The 14,775-nt window shown below is 38.1% G+C and overlaps 1 protein-coding gene across 1 annotated transcript; it reads right to left on the minus strand.

Annotated features, from left to right (window-relative positions):
• Window positions 1–1,378: 1,378 nt before the first annotated feature.
• Window positions 1,379–14,335, minus strand: ccdc13 (coiled-coil domain containing 13). Its single transcript, XM_079436081.1, has 15 exons — window positions 14,193–14,335; window positions 13,499–13,694; window positions 12,904–13,052; window positions 12,060–12,202; window positions 11,872–11,952; window positions 11,660–11,773; window positions 11,464–11,568; window positions 10,229–10,387; window positions 9,971–10,147; window positions 7,771–7,977; window positions 7,613–7,695; window positions 7,329–7,469; window positions 6,447–6,598; window positions 6,180–6,285; window positions 1,379–2,831 (listed from the first exon to the last, which is right to left on the minus strand). Exons 2-15 carry the CDS (start codon window positions 13,690–13,692, stop codon window positions 2,675–2,677), a joined length of 1,968 nt encoding a protein of 655 aa, XP_079292207.1. The 5' UTR covers window positions 13,693–13,694; window positions 14,193–14,335; the 3' UTR covers window positions 1,379–2,674.
• Between the last annotated feature and the right edge of the window lie 440 nt (window positions 14,336–14,775).

The following is a 14,775-nucleotide window of genomic DNA, read 5'->3' on the forward strand; positions in this document are numbered from 1 at the left end:
CTGAACTCAGGTGTGATAAGCCACAGTTATGTTTTCGGGGGGGAGCAACACTTATTCATACCAATATGTGTATATATATATATATATATATATATATATATATATATATATATATATATATATATTAGTCAAACCAAAATTTATGATCAGATTATCTACTCAGTTTTCTTTGATTTATCACCTATCAATCATATACAGAAAACAAGGGGATTTGGTTTTCTTTAGTCATGCATTTAAAGAGTAGCATGGCCTGATATAACTTGAAGCAGTCAATGATAAATGCTTGCTTGGATTGTGGATGTCAAGTTGTATTCACTATTCCAGGATACAGGAAAACATGAAAATACCAATAGTCTGTTATAGCATGTCGGTCTGTTATTGTAGCGACACCCTGAGATCTTGTGCAAGCAAAACAGAAAATACATGATTTGGGCACTATGATGCCTTAAAAGTGTCATCTCAACAGCTCACTCGATTCTGGAACAGAGCTTTTATGTTTAAAACATTGTAATTGGAAATGCAAGAGCATGCAGGCCTATAGAAATGTTACTGTTTCTGAGACATTCTTGTGGCACTACCACAATGGCTTTGCCAGATGCAGAAACTGCTGATCGTGGGTTTTACAGCTGCGGTGGACTTCAAATCTTCAGGCATGTCACTGCACTGGCTGATACTACACTATTTCTACCAGCTTTAATATTATTGAAAAATTAATATTGTTGGCGCCGATAGCCTTGTGGGCAGCGCGCCGACATACAGTGTCATTGTGCTATGGGCGTCCCAAGTTTCAGTCCCAACTCAAGGACCTTTCCCAATCCAACCACCTACCCCCTTTGCTTCCTGTCCTGTCACAATGAAACCAAAAATAAATCTTTAACTAAAAAAGTGAATATTAATTCATATATTGGATTAGACACCATTTGTTGACAACTGAGTGGTCACTCGAGAAACATATATGAGCTTTGCAATTTCTTGCAAAAGTAAAAGGGTTATTAGTTCATCCCAAAATGACATATGTCATCATTTACTTACTCTCGTGTTGTTTCAAACCCATAAGACTTTGTTCATCTTCAGAACACAAAGTAAGATATTTGTAATATTCTCTCATCGTTTTTGTCAAAGTCCATGCAAACAAAACTTTGGCACATCAAAAACAAGAACAAATGATCTTTTTCATCAAGCATGGCTGATCTTCCTTTTTTACAATATTTGACGAGCTCTTTGTTTGTGTGTTGATCAATGTTAAATTAATCAACAAATTAATAAAAGCCAATAATTTAATCTGTTCATCATATAAAGCGACTACGTCTCTTCAGAAGACCTGAATTCATTTACAAATATAATTACAAATACATTTAAATACAAGACATACAAATTTCAATAGAAATGACATTAAATATATTTTAGTTTGCCATAAATGATTGTCAGTACATTTGACAATACAATTAACCATATTTCTAAGACAACAGAAGTAATTCTGAAATTGCTTATAAAGGTTAAGATTACGTCCTACTTAAGTGGGTCAAAAAATTCTCATTTCAACTAACTGCATAAATTTAAAATATAAACTACAATAGATTTTAATTTTACAAACAGCATGCAATTAAATGTCTGAAAACCCAACATTCAGCTTGCACTCAAGTATATTCTTTTAAAATATATTATTCCCATATTAAGTACACTCTTGAAAAGTATGCTTTACTTCTCTTTAACAAGGGAAGTTTTGACAGAATTTTCATTTTTTGGTGAACTGTCCCTTTAAAGCGCCACGCCAGCCTTTACAGCTGTCAAATGTCCCTTTTCTTGTTGAACATCTGTTATCTACAATCTCATTTCAAACACAAGTTCTTTTTATTTCTTCACTGTAAATAAGGTTTTGTTTCCATCATTTCCAATCCTGGATGATATTTTGGTCTTGTGGTGCGTGCAATCGCAACAGCCTTGGGCTTGCCAGTGTCCCTCAGGCTTCTGGGAAGATGAAATAGTGCGCTGTTTCAAGAGGAGCACACTGCTTCAGCCACAGGTTTAAATTAAGCGTGGTGGAGCAGCGTCGGGAGGGGAGGCCTCAAACCCCCTCCGGCCACATAGGAAAGAGAATAACTCATGTATGGCAGCATGAATGCGCCGGCTGATACGCTAAATGCAAACAAGAGGAGAGACACGGTAAGCGAGGGGTCAAGTCATCGCACATGTATCGCTTGAGCAGGGGACGGTGCACATTCTGCCGAGCTTATTTTGGGTTTGCTTTTCATTTTTGGTTTCACACCACGACACACAAATTAAATATTAATGAGCAATGTGCGTCAGAAAAGAAGGCAGGAAAGATTGTTTCCACTTTTGAATGCCAAAAAGAAAGAAAAAACACTTGGTTTACCTTGATAATTTCTTAAAATATTCCTACCGTTAATAAACAAACAGGATCTCATTATTATTCTATACTTTGCACAAGTGCTCCTCTAGCTAAAAAGTGAAACATGTATCATATCTCATTCATATCTCATGTCTTAACAATGCTGATCAGACTCATGAAACAATTCTTCTGTTTTGTATGTGCATGTGTGTGTGTGTGTTGTCAACAGCAAACATGGCAACATACAGAGCGAGCGTCCCCTTAAGACCTGTGTTGTCCTTCAGGGATCTGTGTTTGTTAGCAAAAACCCTTCATCAGTCCAGTCTAAGTCCCCTGTTCATGCTTTCTGTGGGCCTGCTGGAATTCCTGTTTTGCTTGCGCCAGCATGTCCTTGTAGAATTGCAAGCCTTCTTTCTTTTCCTTCAAGGCATTCTTCAGAGCGGTTCTCAAGGTTTCATTTTCTTCTAGTTGCAGTGCCAACCTGTATGGACAAAAAAACACACAAAAAATAGCATTTAGTTACTGGTCTGGAGCAAGCAGTTTGACAGAGCATCACTATTTCAATTGTTCATATTATGTATAAGGGTTTTAACTTAGCATGTGGCTCATTCTGCTTAGTTCTGTCATTTCAACTCTCTGAGAGTTTAGCATAGTAATGTACATGGAGGTCTTGCCGGAATAGATCTGCTATGCTGCTGCTGCTGCTACTGCGAAAGAGCAACTCCCATATAGCATACATGAATCACACTATAGTAGATCTATACAGGTGGAGCTGGGGAAGGTGGAGGGTTTCTGAAATGCACTGCAACTGTTACAGCAAACACTAGCCGAGTATTTGAATGTTGAGCAGCAAGCTCATTGGCTGCTGATGCAAAAAGAATCCAATCAGCTGCACCATGTGAATAATAATGTGATTATATCAATTACACCATCTAGAGTTTCGTGACAAAACACTATATTTATTCTACCTACATGAATGATACCCAAATAGTGTTGCTAGTATGTGCTATCATGTAAGTGACCTAAGTTAAGTGTGTACAGAGAGAGCTGCTGCAGGAAAAGTGCATGATCCATGTTTTCCTAATCACGCATAAGATGTGCTTTATATTAAGCGCTTCAAACTAAGCCAACAGTTTAAAGTGACCCATCAGATGCGTGTGCTGTTTAATGTGCATGATGCATTTGTTTTATGTTTGACTTCAAAACCTAGGTAAATACTGAACGGTCAAGCGTGACCATCATTTCACTTCAACATAAAGGCAGTTTCAATAAATGAAGGCGAGTGCAAGTGTCCAGTAAATTTGCAGCGTAAAGCTGCAAGGTTTTGCTAGCAGCAGGAAGGTGCCATCACATTAACGAAATTTCAAAAGCATTTCACGGCCAAAAGGTCAATGATATATTGTCAATAGTTTTGTGATGTGTGAAGCACAACTCAAGCAGAAGTCATTTTGAAACCAAACTGTTTTTTGTAGGTCAACTAGAGCCCTGCACGGGCCTAACATTTAGGCCCTAGGCTGGCCCTGGCCCAAAAAGCTTAGGCCCTAGCCCGGCCCACGTCCGACAGCTTATCAGAATTACCAGCCCGAGTCCGACCCGAGCCCGTCTTTTTTTTCCCCCTTCTAAAACAGTTTATACAAAACTGAACTATTTTAATAGCCGAAACAGTAGTGTGTAATGGCAAAATTATTATATTTCGTTTAGTTTTTTTATTAAGTTAATTTAGAAAAACATTTGGAGCATTTTTGTTCGTTAAATAGCCTATAAGTTTAAATCATCTAAACCAGCAACTTGTATGTTAGACCCTGTTCCATCTAAGCTTCTAAAAGAGGTGCTTCCAGAAATAATAGATCCTCTTCTGAATATTATTAACTCATCATTGTCATTAGGATATGTCCCAAAAACCTTCAAACTGGCTGTTATTAAGCCTCTCATTAAAAAACCACAACTTGGCCCCAAAGAATTAATTAATTACAGAATCTCCCTTTTCTGTCAAAGATATTAGAGAAGGTAGTATCTTCACAAAGATGATCCTTAGAGAAAAATTATATATGTGAGGATTTCCAGTCAGGTTTTAGACCATATCATAGTACTGAGACTGCTCTCATTAGAGTTACAAACGACCTGCTTTTATCATCTGATCGTGGTTGTATATCTCTATTAGTGCTACTGGATCTTAGCGCCGCGTTTGACACTATCAACCACAGCATTCTTTTAAATAGACTAGAAAATTATGTTGGCATTAGAGGAAGTGCACTGGCATGGTTCAAATCGTACTTATCTGACCACCATCAATCCGTGGCAGTAAATGAAGAGGTATCAAACCAATCACAAGTGCAGTATGGAGTACCTCAAGGCTCAGTACTTGGCCCCTTACTTTTCATGCTTTACATGCTACCCTTGGGAGATATCATTAGGAAACATGGTGTTAGCTTTCACTGTTATGCTGATGAAACTCAGCTCTATATTTCTTCGCGACCTGATGAAACTTACCAATTTGCAAAACTAACAGAATGTATAGTTGATATCAAAAACTGGATGACTAGTAATTTCTTAGTGCTAAACTCTGAAAAAACAGAGGTGTTAAATATTGGACCAAAAATCTTTGCATGTAATAACCTAGATCACTGTCTAATACTTGATGGCTGCTCTGTAAATTCTTCGTCATCAGCTAGGAACCTAGGCGTACTTTTTGATAGCAATCTTTCCTTCGAAAAACATGTTTCTAGCATTTGTAAAACTGCATTTTTCCATCTTAAAAATATATCTAAATTACGACCTATGCTCTCTATGTCAAATGCAGAAACATTAATTCATGCGTTTATGACCTCAAGGTTAGATTATTGTAATGCTTTATTGGGTGGTTGCTCTGCACGTTTAATAAACAAACTCCAGCTGGTTCAAAATGCAGCAGCTAGAGTTCTTACTAGAACCAGGAAGTATGACCACTTTAGCCCGGTTCTGTCAACACTGCACTGGCTCCCTATTAAACATCTTATACATTTTAAGATCTTGCTAATTACCTATAAGGCCCTGAATGGTTTGGCACCTCATTATTTGAGTGAGCTCTTATCGCATTATAGTCCTTCACGTCCGCTGCGATCTCAAAACTCTGGCCATTTGATAATACCTAGAATATCAAAATCAACTCTGGGCGGGAGATCGTTTTCCTATTTAGCGCCCAAACTCTGGAACAATCTCCCTAACACTGTTCGGGAAGCAGACACACTCTGTCAGTTTAAATCTAGATTAAAGACCCATCTCTTTAACCTGTCTTACACATAATACACTATCGCATTTCTATAATTCAAATCCGTTAAAGGATTGTTAGGCTGCATTAATTAGGTCAACCGGAACCGGGAACACTTCCCAAAACACCCGATGTACTTGTTACATCGTTAGAAGAATGGCATCTGCGCTAATATTAGTCTGTTTCTTTCTTATTCCGAGGTCACCGTAGCCACCCAGATCCAGACTGTATCCAGATCAGATGGTCACTGCAGCCTCATGGATCCAGTCCGTATCAAGATCAGATGGTGGATCAGCTCCTAGAGATGACCTCTACAGCCCTGAACGTCAGCGGAGACCAGGATAACTAGATGAGCCCCAGAGACTGATCCCCAGTGAAGACCCTGTCTCCTAGACGGCCATCGGGACAAGACCACAGGAACCAAGTCCTTTGCACAATCTGACTCTGCTTTAGCCTAGATTTAAACTGCGGATTTTGTCTGGCCAGAGGAGAATGACACTATTTCGACACACTCTTTCCAGTTCCAGTTGTTGAAATATGTTTAGTACATGTGAATACTACATTTAGAAAGAAAAGGCGTACCGTGCTTTGAGTTCACTAAGTTGAACATCACGGGTGACATCAGAGGGGCTTCTGGGAGACGAACCCTCCTGTTTGTCAGGGAAACTCAGAGTGCTGCCCGAGCTTCCTACAGCAGGCCAAGAAAATCCAATTGATTTCAGTTTGAGATTGCTCTTTCATGAAATATTCAATGAACCTTGGATTTTATAATGTAACATTGGTTTCAGTGAGATTCCTATACCATGAAAAATATGATTCAAATTCAATCTACATGAGGTCATACAGAACCTGTTCTACTCTGATTAGACGTTTGCAGACTCGCTTCTTTCCTTAAGTCCAGTTTGGCTTTCTCCAGCTGCTGCTCCAGCGAGACTGAATGCTGCCATTCCAGTCTGAGTTTCTGCTCAGCTTCTGCACACTGGCGCTTCGCCTCTTCTTCGCTGCAGCATAAATTAAGACAAACAGCCATTCCCATGAAAAACCCGTTGCCGTTGGGTTTTGTGAGGGAACTACACGATAATCAAGATATAGCTTACTGCAAGTATCAAATCAAATCCTGTGATTTAATTAAATAACTGTATAGTTTGATGCAGAATAAAGTGTGATCTTGCTAAAAAAAAAAGCTTGAGGGTTTGAAATGTTAAAAGCTGGAGGATTTTAAAATTTGAATGTGAAGATTTATAATAATAATAATTATTATTATTATAGACAGGCTACAAAGTCAAATTAAAAGATTATGTCATGTTTATATAATTTGGAATGTCATGTGACAATTAACCAACATCAGAGAACAGTGAAAATGCGAAATATTAACTTAAAATCTCAGAGGGACTTCAAGTAAATATTTAAGGGTTTTGGCTGACAAAACATTTTGGGAATCTCTGACATAGGTACTGTTGAAGCTTTTGAAAGACAGACGTGCATTTTATATCTTATTTATTGGTACATTATTTGCTCTAAGTTTATGATTTCAACATAACACGATGTTGCTTGCTATTAAGCAGAGTCAGATGGTATTAGTAACACTGGGTGAATTTTAACAGCATTCAAAGGGACACCATACACGTATGCCCTTTCCAAACCCATTTACCATTTACTTTCATCCATGGAACCCAAATGAAGATGTTCTGAAGAAAGTTATTAATAACATAATTATTGATTCTGTCCTACCTGGTTTGCTGTACTTTGGTCAGCTCCAGAAGTCTGTCTCTCTCCACACTGGCAGCTTGATAAAGAGCCTTATACTCAGCACACTGAGCCTGGAGCGCTGGGATTTTAGCAGCACATTCTGGACAGGCTGCTTGTGCATCTCTGAAATAACATGCAATGCCTTCACTCACGTTGCTGTATTAGATAGCAGGAGGTACTGCAGACTGTAGGAAGTGCGTGTCTGTCCGCAAAATGTTTGGTCAAAAAATCACAGTTTATTTGTTGTTGACTAAGAATGAAAATACCTGGCGGAGTTTGACTCCCTGCTGTTCTCATGTCGTGATGTCAAAGGCCTGATGTTAGTTTGACTCTTCCACTCCGACTGCTTCTGCTCCAGACACACAAAACATGCATAAGCAGGAGAAAGAAAACAGCGCTGATGATGTGATCAGACGTGTCATACCATGAGGGCGAGTTGCTGGATCTCCTGCTCCAGCTCTTTGACCTTGTTCTCCTTCTCCGAGACCATGGCTTTGAGCTGCTGGATGAGCGAGGCGTGCTGCTGGGCCTCGCTGTGCAGATGTCTCTCCAGGCCCTGCTGAGTCTCCTCACGCTGGGAGCCTTTCTGGCTTAGATGCCCGAGCATGGCCTGCCACTTCGCCTGTTGCTTCTGTCAGAGGAGTGAGTCAGAGATCAGCCCTGCTCAGATATTTAATATCACCTGCCAAATCATTATTCAATATCACCTGCTTGTGTTGGAGGGGGAGTAAGAGGTCATTTGTCTGTTTGGAATTTTATGTTCTTTCTGGTTCATACATATTGTTTGCTATTCCTGTTTGTTTACTATTATTTACAAGAATATCTACAGTATATTACTATTTACAATAATGTCAGTTCAATGTCTTACATTAGATTTCATGAAAAATGCGATAATACTTTAGATTAGGGAGCACTATTCACTATTAACTAGTTACTTATTAGCATGATGTATTATTAGTACTTATTAGTACTTAGTTTATTAGTACTTATAAAGCACATATTAAAGGGATAGTTCACGCAAAAATTCTGTCATCATTTACTCACCCTCAAGTAGTTCCAAACCTGTATGAATGTCTTTGTTCTGCTGAACACAAAGGAAGATATTCTGAAGAATGTCGGAAACAGAGCAGTTCTGGGGCACTATTGACTTCCATATGGTGCCCCAAGACAGCCTGGTTACAAACTTTCTTCAAAATATCTTCCTTTGTGTTCGCCAGTACAAAGAAATTCATACAGGTTTGGAACTACTTGAGGGTGAGTAAATGATGACAGAATTTTCATTTTTGCGTGAACTATCCCTTTAATGCTTAATTCTGCCTTACCATATTCCGGATCCCTTAACCCTACCCAATACCGAAACATAACTACCATAACAACTACCTTACTTACTAATAAGCAGCAAATTAGGAGTTTTTTTGAGGAAAGCACTTCTCCTTTGCCGAGATGATCTATCCACCTCACAGGTGTGGCATATCAACATGCTGATTAGACAGCATGATTATTGCACAGGTGTGCTTTAGGCTGGCCACAATAAAAGGCCACTCTAAAATGTGCAGTTTTACTGTATCGGGGGGAGTCCGGGGGGGGGTCCGAAAACCAGTCAGTATCTGGTGTGACCACCATTTGCCTCACGCAGTGCAACATATCTCCTTTGCATAGAGTTGATCAGGTTGTCCTCTCCTCTTCAATGGCTGTGCGGAGTTGCTGATATTGGCAGGAACTGGAACACGCTGTCGTATACGCCGATCCAGAGCATCCCAATCATGCTCAATGGGTGACATGTCCGGTGAGTATGCTGGCCATGCAAGAACTGGGATGTTTTCAGCTTCCAGGAATTGTGTACAGATCCTTGCAACATGGGGCCGTGCATTATCATGCTGCAACATGAGGTGATGGTCGTGGATGAATGGCACAACAATGGGCCTCAGGATCTCGTCACAGTATCTCTGTGCATTCAAAATGCCATTGATAAAATGCACCTGTGTTCATTGTCCATAACATACGCTTGCCCATACCATAACCCCACCGCCACCATGGGCCACTCGATCCACAATGTTGACATCAGCAAACCGCTCACCCACATGGCGCCATACACGCTGTCTGCCATCTGCCCTGTACAGTGAAAACCGAGATTCATCCATGAAGAGAAAACCTCTCCAAAGTGCCAGACGCCATCGAATGTGAGCATTTGCCCACTCAAGTCAGTTACGGTGAGGAACTGCAGTCAGGTCCCGATGAGGACGACGAGCATGCAGGTGAGCTTCCCTGAGATGGTTTCTGACAGTTTGTGCAAAAATTCTTTGGTTATGCAAAGCGATTGTTGCAGCAGCTGAGCAAATTTTTGGGTGAACTGTTTAATCTAGAACCCTGGTGTCTTTTAGCAGCTTGCAAGTCATATGTGTCAGGTTTTGTCCCCAAAATTGGATTTTTAAATGTTCTTCACACTAAGGAAAGAATTGTTCTTTAAGAAATGTTCACTGAATGTTTCTTTGGAGAATCCAAAAGGGGGTTTTTATTTTTGGAAGCTTTCTTTTTTAATAGTGTATATATTTATATTATATACATTATATATAATGTAATATTTTTTTATTAGGGTATCACACAGTACTTCATGAATCTGTTACCAATAAGGCATCGACCAGCTCATCGTCGTGTTTGCCCTTATCCAGCAGAGTGCTGATCTGGCTCTTCAGGGCTTTGACTTCTGTGCTCAACACTTTGTTCCTGGATTTAGAGGCCTCCAGTTTCTTCTTCATGTCTGAGTGCTCTTCAAGCAGAACTTCATAATCCACTGTGAGCTTCTGCAAAGACAAGTCATTATCGAAATGTGAAATGTTATAGCATAATTAGACCCATAAAGATGTTTAATCAACATGCACAACCTCCAGTGTCTCCTTCCTCTCCCTCTCTATGTGACGGATGTGGCTGAGGTTTCTGTCTTGAGTCTTCAGTAGGCCTCCCGTTCCCGTGATCTCCTCCTCCAGGCCAAGGTCACCTAGCTTCTTCCTGGACTGGCTCAGCTGCTGTTCCAGGTCTCGCACCTTCAGTGTATAAAATGTTTAACAGTATCAAGTGACCTATGAATACAACAGAGCAAATTCCAGTAATGGGTGAAAACATGGAAGCCTGTTTCTGCCACGGAATTAAAAAATAAAAAGGTAATTGCAACATTTTTTCTTACAATTCAGACTTTTTCAGAGAATTCAGAGAATAAATCCCACAATTCAGACATTTGCAAGAAAAAAAAAAGACAGAATTGTGAGATAAAAAGTGACAATTATCTTTATCTTTTTTCATCCTTTAGCAGAAACAAAATATGGATTCCATATTTTTCCATATGGAATGGTTGTTTCAAGCAAATATTAATTCTGTATCAATAAGTTTGTGATTAGTGGATAACGACTTTTTAGATACTTTTGCAGCGATTTCCATTTTGCATGAAAAATTTTAGAATAAATATAAAAGAATTATCATTATTATAAAACAGCATTTCTTTGTAATTGAAAGATTGAAAGAAAAATGTCAGAATTTTGCAATATAAATTCGTATTTGCAAGACAAAAGTTAGAATAGTGAAATAAAAAGTTGCAGTTACCTTTAATTTTTTATTCCATGGTGGAAAAGAAAATACATGCACACACAGTTGTTTGGGTTTATATGTCACAATTCTGTGTTTTTTGCAAGAAACAAAGTCAGATATAAATTCTGAATCACAAGAAAAATAGTCTAAATTGTGAGATAGTTGTGAGAAAATTGCAATATATAAAATCAGAATTGTGAGATAAAAACTCTTCTTTCTTGTAGTTCAAGTTTACATTTGGCAAATCTCACAATATCTTGCAATTTTGACTTTTTTGGGGGAATTATGAGAAAAAAGACTCAAAACTCTGAATGAAAAGGTAAAAAAAGCCTATTTTGAATGACAAATGTTAGAATAAATTTTGATTATGAAACAGCACTTTTGCTTTGCTTGTGAAAATGTTCAAAAGAGAGTAGCCATTCTCAATGCATGAAAGCTGATTAACATGTATAACAAATGAGTGAATAATCAGTATCTAAAACAAATCAGTCAATTAAAAGTTGAGCATGCAGGCTCCGGCCATGTTCTGAGGACTCACTCTGTTCTGAAGGGCGAGGATCTGCTGAGAACGGCCTCTCCAGCCTCCTGGGTTACACAGTATCTGCTGAATATTGACGTCCTCACCAACCTCACAGCTCAACACCTGACAAAACAGTTCCACTAAATCATCACCATTAAAAATTACGTTTACTGAAACCAGTTCATAAAAATGACAGGTATTATTGTGAACAAACCTTGTGAGCTATTTTTAACTCTTGTTTAAAGGTCTGGATCTGGTTGCGGTATTCAGTCATTTTGAGTTGGGCTGTAGATAATTTCTCCTGCAGGGATTTTACTAACGGGCTGTTCTACATTGTTCAACACATTGAGAATAATGTCATTCAAAACAGTTACAAATGTCTAATCATGCACCAAATGATGATGAACATGTTTAACACAATATTACTTCAAGATGGTCGTTCACAGTCCTTAAATCCTGCTTTTTGGTTGTCTTCTTGCCAGGGTTAAGTAACAATGTGGCCTGAAGCTAATAAAACAGCAATGATATTGATGAAACACCACACTGAGAAGTGCACAGTGCACCAAAAAATGTATCTAAAATCAAAGGAGTTAGCGATTCTGTTTTATCTTTACCTCTTTCTCCAGTTCTTTGACTCGATTGTTTGCTTGTTTAGTTTTGGTCTTCTCTCGTTCTATTTCAGCTGCTAATTCTCGATTCTTTTTCGACAGTTCCACAATTTTGGTTGCTGCTGCATCTCCTGCCAGACCAGCAGTACCTTCACAAAGAAAGCACAAAAGAGGTTGTCACACACTCATTATATACCAGACAGATATTCAAAAAATATTTGTTCACTGCATTTAATGTATGAATGACATTGCATTAGGATGGCATGACAAGTAACATGTTTCAAAATATATTTTGATATACCTATACAATAAAGTTCTAAATGTTTTTGAAAGAAAATTAATATTTTTGCTAAACGAGGATGTATTAAATTGGTCAAAAGTGACAGTAAATACATTTGTAATGTAACAATAGATTTACATTTCAAATGAATGCTCTGCTCATCAAAGAACTCTAAAACTAAAAGTGGTCACCATTTCAACACAAATTGCAGGCAGCACGATGGTTTTCAACATTGATAAAACCCATCAAATCAGCATAACAGGCTACTGAAACTTCAGCTTTGGAATCCATCACAGGACTAAATTACATTTTGAAGCAATAAAATATTCCACAATCTTATTGTTTTTCTCTTTCTTTAATGCAGCCTTGGTGAGTTTTGACTTCTTTCAAAATTATAAAAAAATAGTAGTAATATACTTTGACTTCATGCACTCTTAGAATCTTTGAGTAAAGAGAAATACTTTAGAATATTATTTGTTTTGCAGATGCCACATACAGTGGAATACATATTCTGACGTAAGAGTTGTAACTTTTTTGGGCCACTAGCAATAGAAATGGTGCACTGTTTACCTGCTAAAGCCAATCTTTCCTCCTCTCTCTTCTTCTTCAGGTGTTTTATCTCAAAGTCTTTCTCACTCAGCAGTTTATGGAGTCTGCCGTTCTCATCTCTCAGCTCCCTCACATGATCATGCAGCTGTTCATTTTCATTCTCCTTCACTCTGAAATAGCGTACAATTACTATTTCAATAATACACACCGCATATTGAATTAACACATGGTAAATATGTGTGCATGTTTGTGTGTGTTATATACAACCCGAATTCCGGAAATGTTGGGACGTTTTTTAAATTTAAAAGTCGTTTAGTTTTAATTTTATTCAAATTTAAAAACATCCCAACATTTCCGAAATTCGGGTTGTAGTTATGTAATTCTGAATAACTAAAAATTAGAGAAGGAAAATCCTTGCAGAGGTAATACAATTTTAAATGAAAGTGATGGGGGGGGGACTCAATGCAGACTGCTAAATTACCAATGAATAATTTAATTAGGTCTCATTTCTGGCAGGATGGACTGTGTTGTTGTCCTGAAAGGATGTTGTTCTCATAATGACCCTAATAATTATATCTGTGATAGCAGCTCTGTGAACTCATGTTTCATGTGTCACCTTGCGTTAAATTGATCCATCATGTCATCATCCTCTTCTGTGAAGTTTATAATGTCCAGACTGCTGAGAGGAGGAGGGTTTGAGTCTGTCTTCTTCATCTCCAGTCTTCTCTGGATGCGCTGCGCTTGCTGCTCTTGAAGAGCCTGAAACTGAAGCCTCAGCTGCTCCTTTATTTCATCACTGTCACCATCCATCACTGAGAGATCAGAGACAATATGACACATCTGACAAATGGCATGAGAGCTTGATTATGTAAACTAATGCAGTTATAGATGAGATCTGTCCAAACACGCTTCAAAGAAACAAACATCCATACATCCAGGTAAAGAGAGCACATTATACCTGCTTCGGCTCATTTGCATTGGTTGCCTGTTGCAGGCTTGTTTATAAAAGCACTTTTTGTCCTTTTATGTTATTTTATTTAGTATTATATTTACTCTGTGTTAATGTTTATACATTCTAATCTGTAAACCCCTGTGAGCTGCATTGTGACATGCAAATAAAATGCAATACAATAGAAATAACATATTTATTACTCCTATAAAGCATATATGTATAATATTAAAGCAATGTCGATTATTTTTGACATATTAACGACGTTTAACCTTATTAGCGTAATGTACAAACTAGCCTATTCACATCTAACGTTACAGTCGGGAGAGGATTCTCAAGCCTAACCTGAACAAAAACTTACCTGACGACTTAAGAAAGATTACGATCAAATTAGTTAAGACATTGACATGGTTATCGTTCAAATAAATTCACAAAAATAGAGCTAAGAGAGTACAGTCCGTGATTTAATAGACGCTAGTGGTCTCCCGTCCATTTGTAAACAAGACCGTCTCCCTGGAAACGCGTTGCCAAGCTCTCAGAGAAAAAAGGTACAAAAGATACCTTTTCAAATACTATGTACTATTTAGGTACTAATATGTACACTTGAGGTATTAATATGTACCTTCAAGGCACTGAAATGCACCCTTGAGGGATATATAAGGTACAAATGTGTACCTTGTGAAAGAGTGACAGCTTTTGTACCTTTTTTCTAAACGTGCGGAAAGTGCGTGATGAGACAGGAAGTCACTGGACATCTAGCTAGGCTGTGTTTTATTAGTAGTACAATAATAGGTCACTTTTTACAAATAATTCATAACAACACGAATGTAACACAAACATCTGTATAATAGTGGGAGCTTAATGCATGTCTATATACACATATTAGAAATTAAAAAAATTATTTTTTTCATAGAAAGTCCTTTTTGAAAGAACATAAATCTTTT

The sequence above is a fragment of the Barbus barbus genome (genome assembly GCF_936440315.1).
Source record: "Barbus barbus genome assembly, chromosome: 15".
NCBI lineage: Eukaryota > Metazoa > Chordata > Actinopteri > Cypriniformes > Cyprinidae > Barbus > Barbus barbus.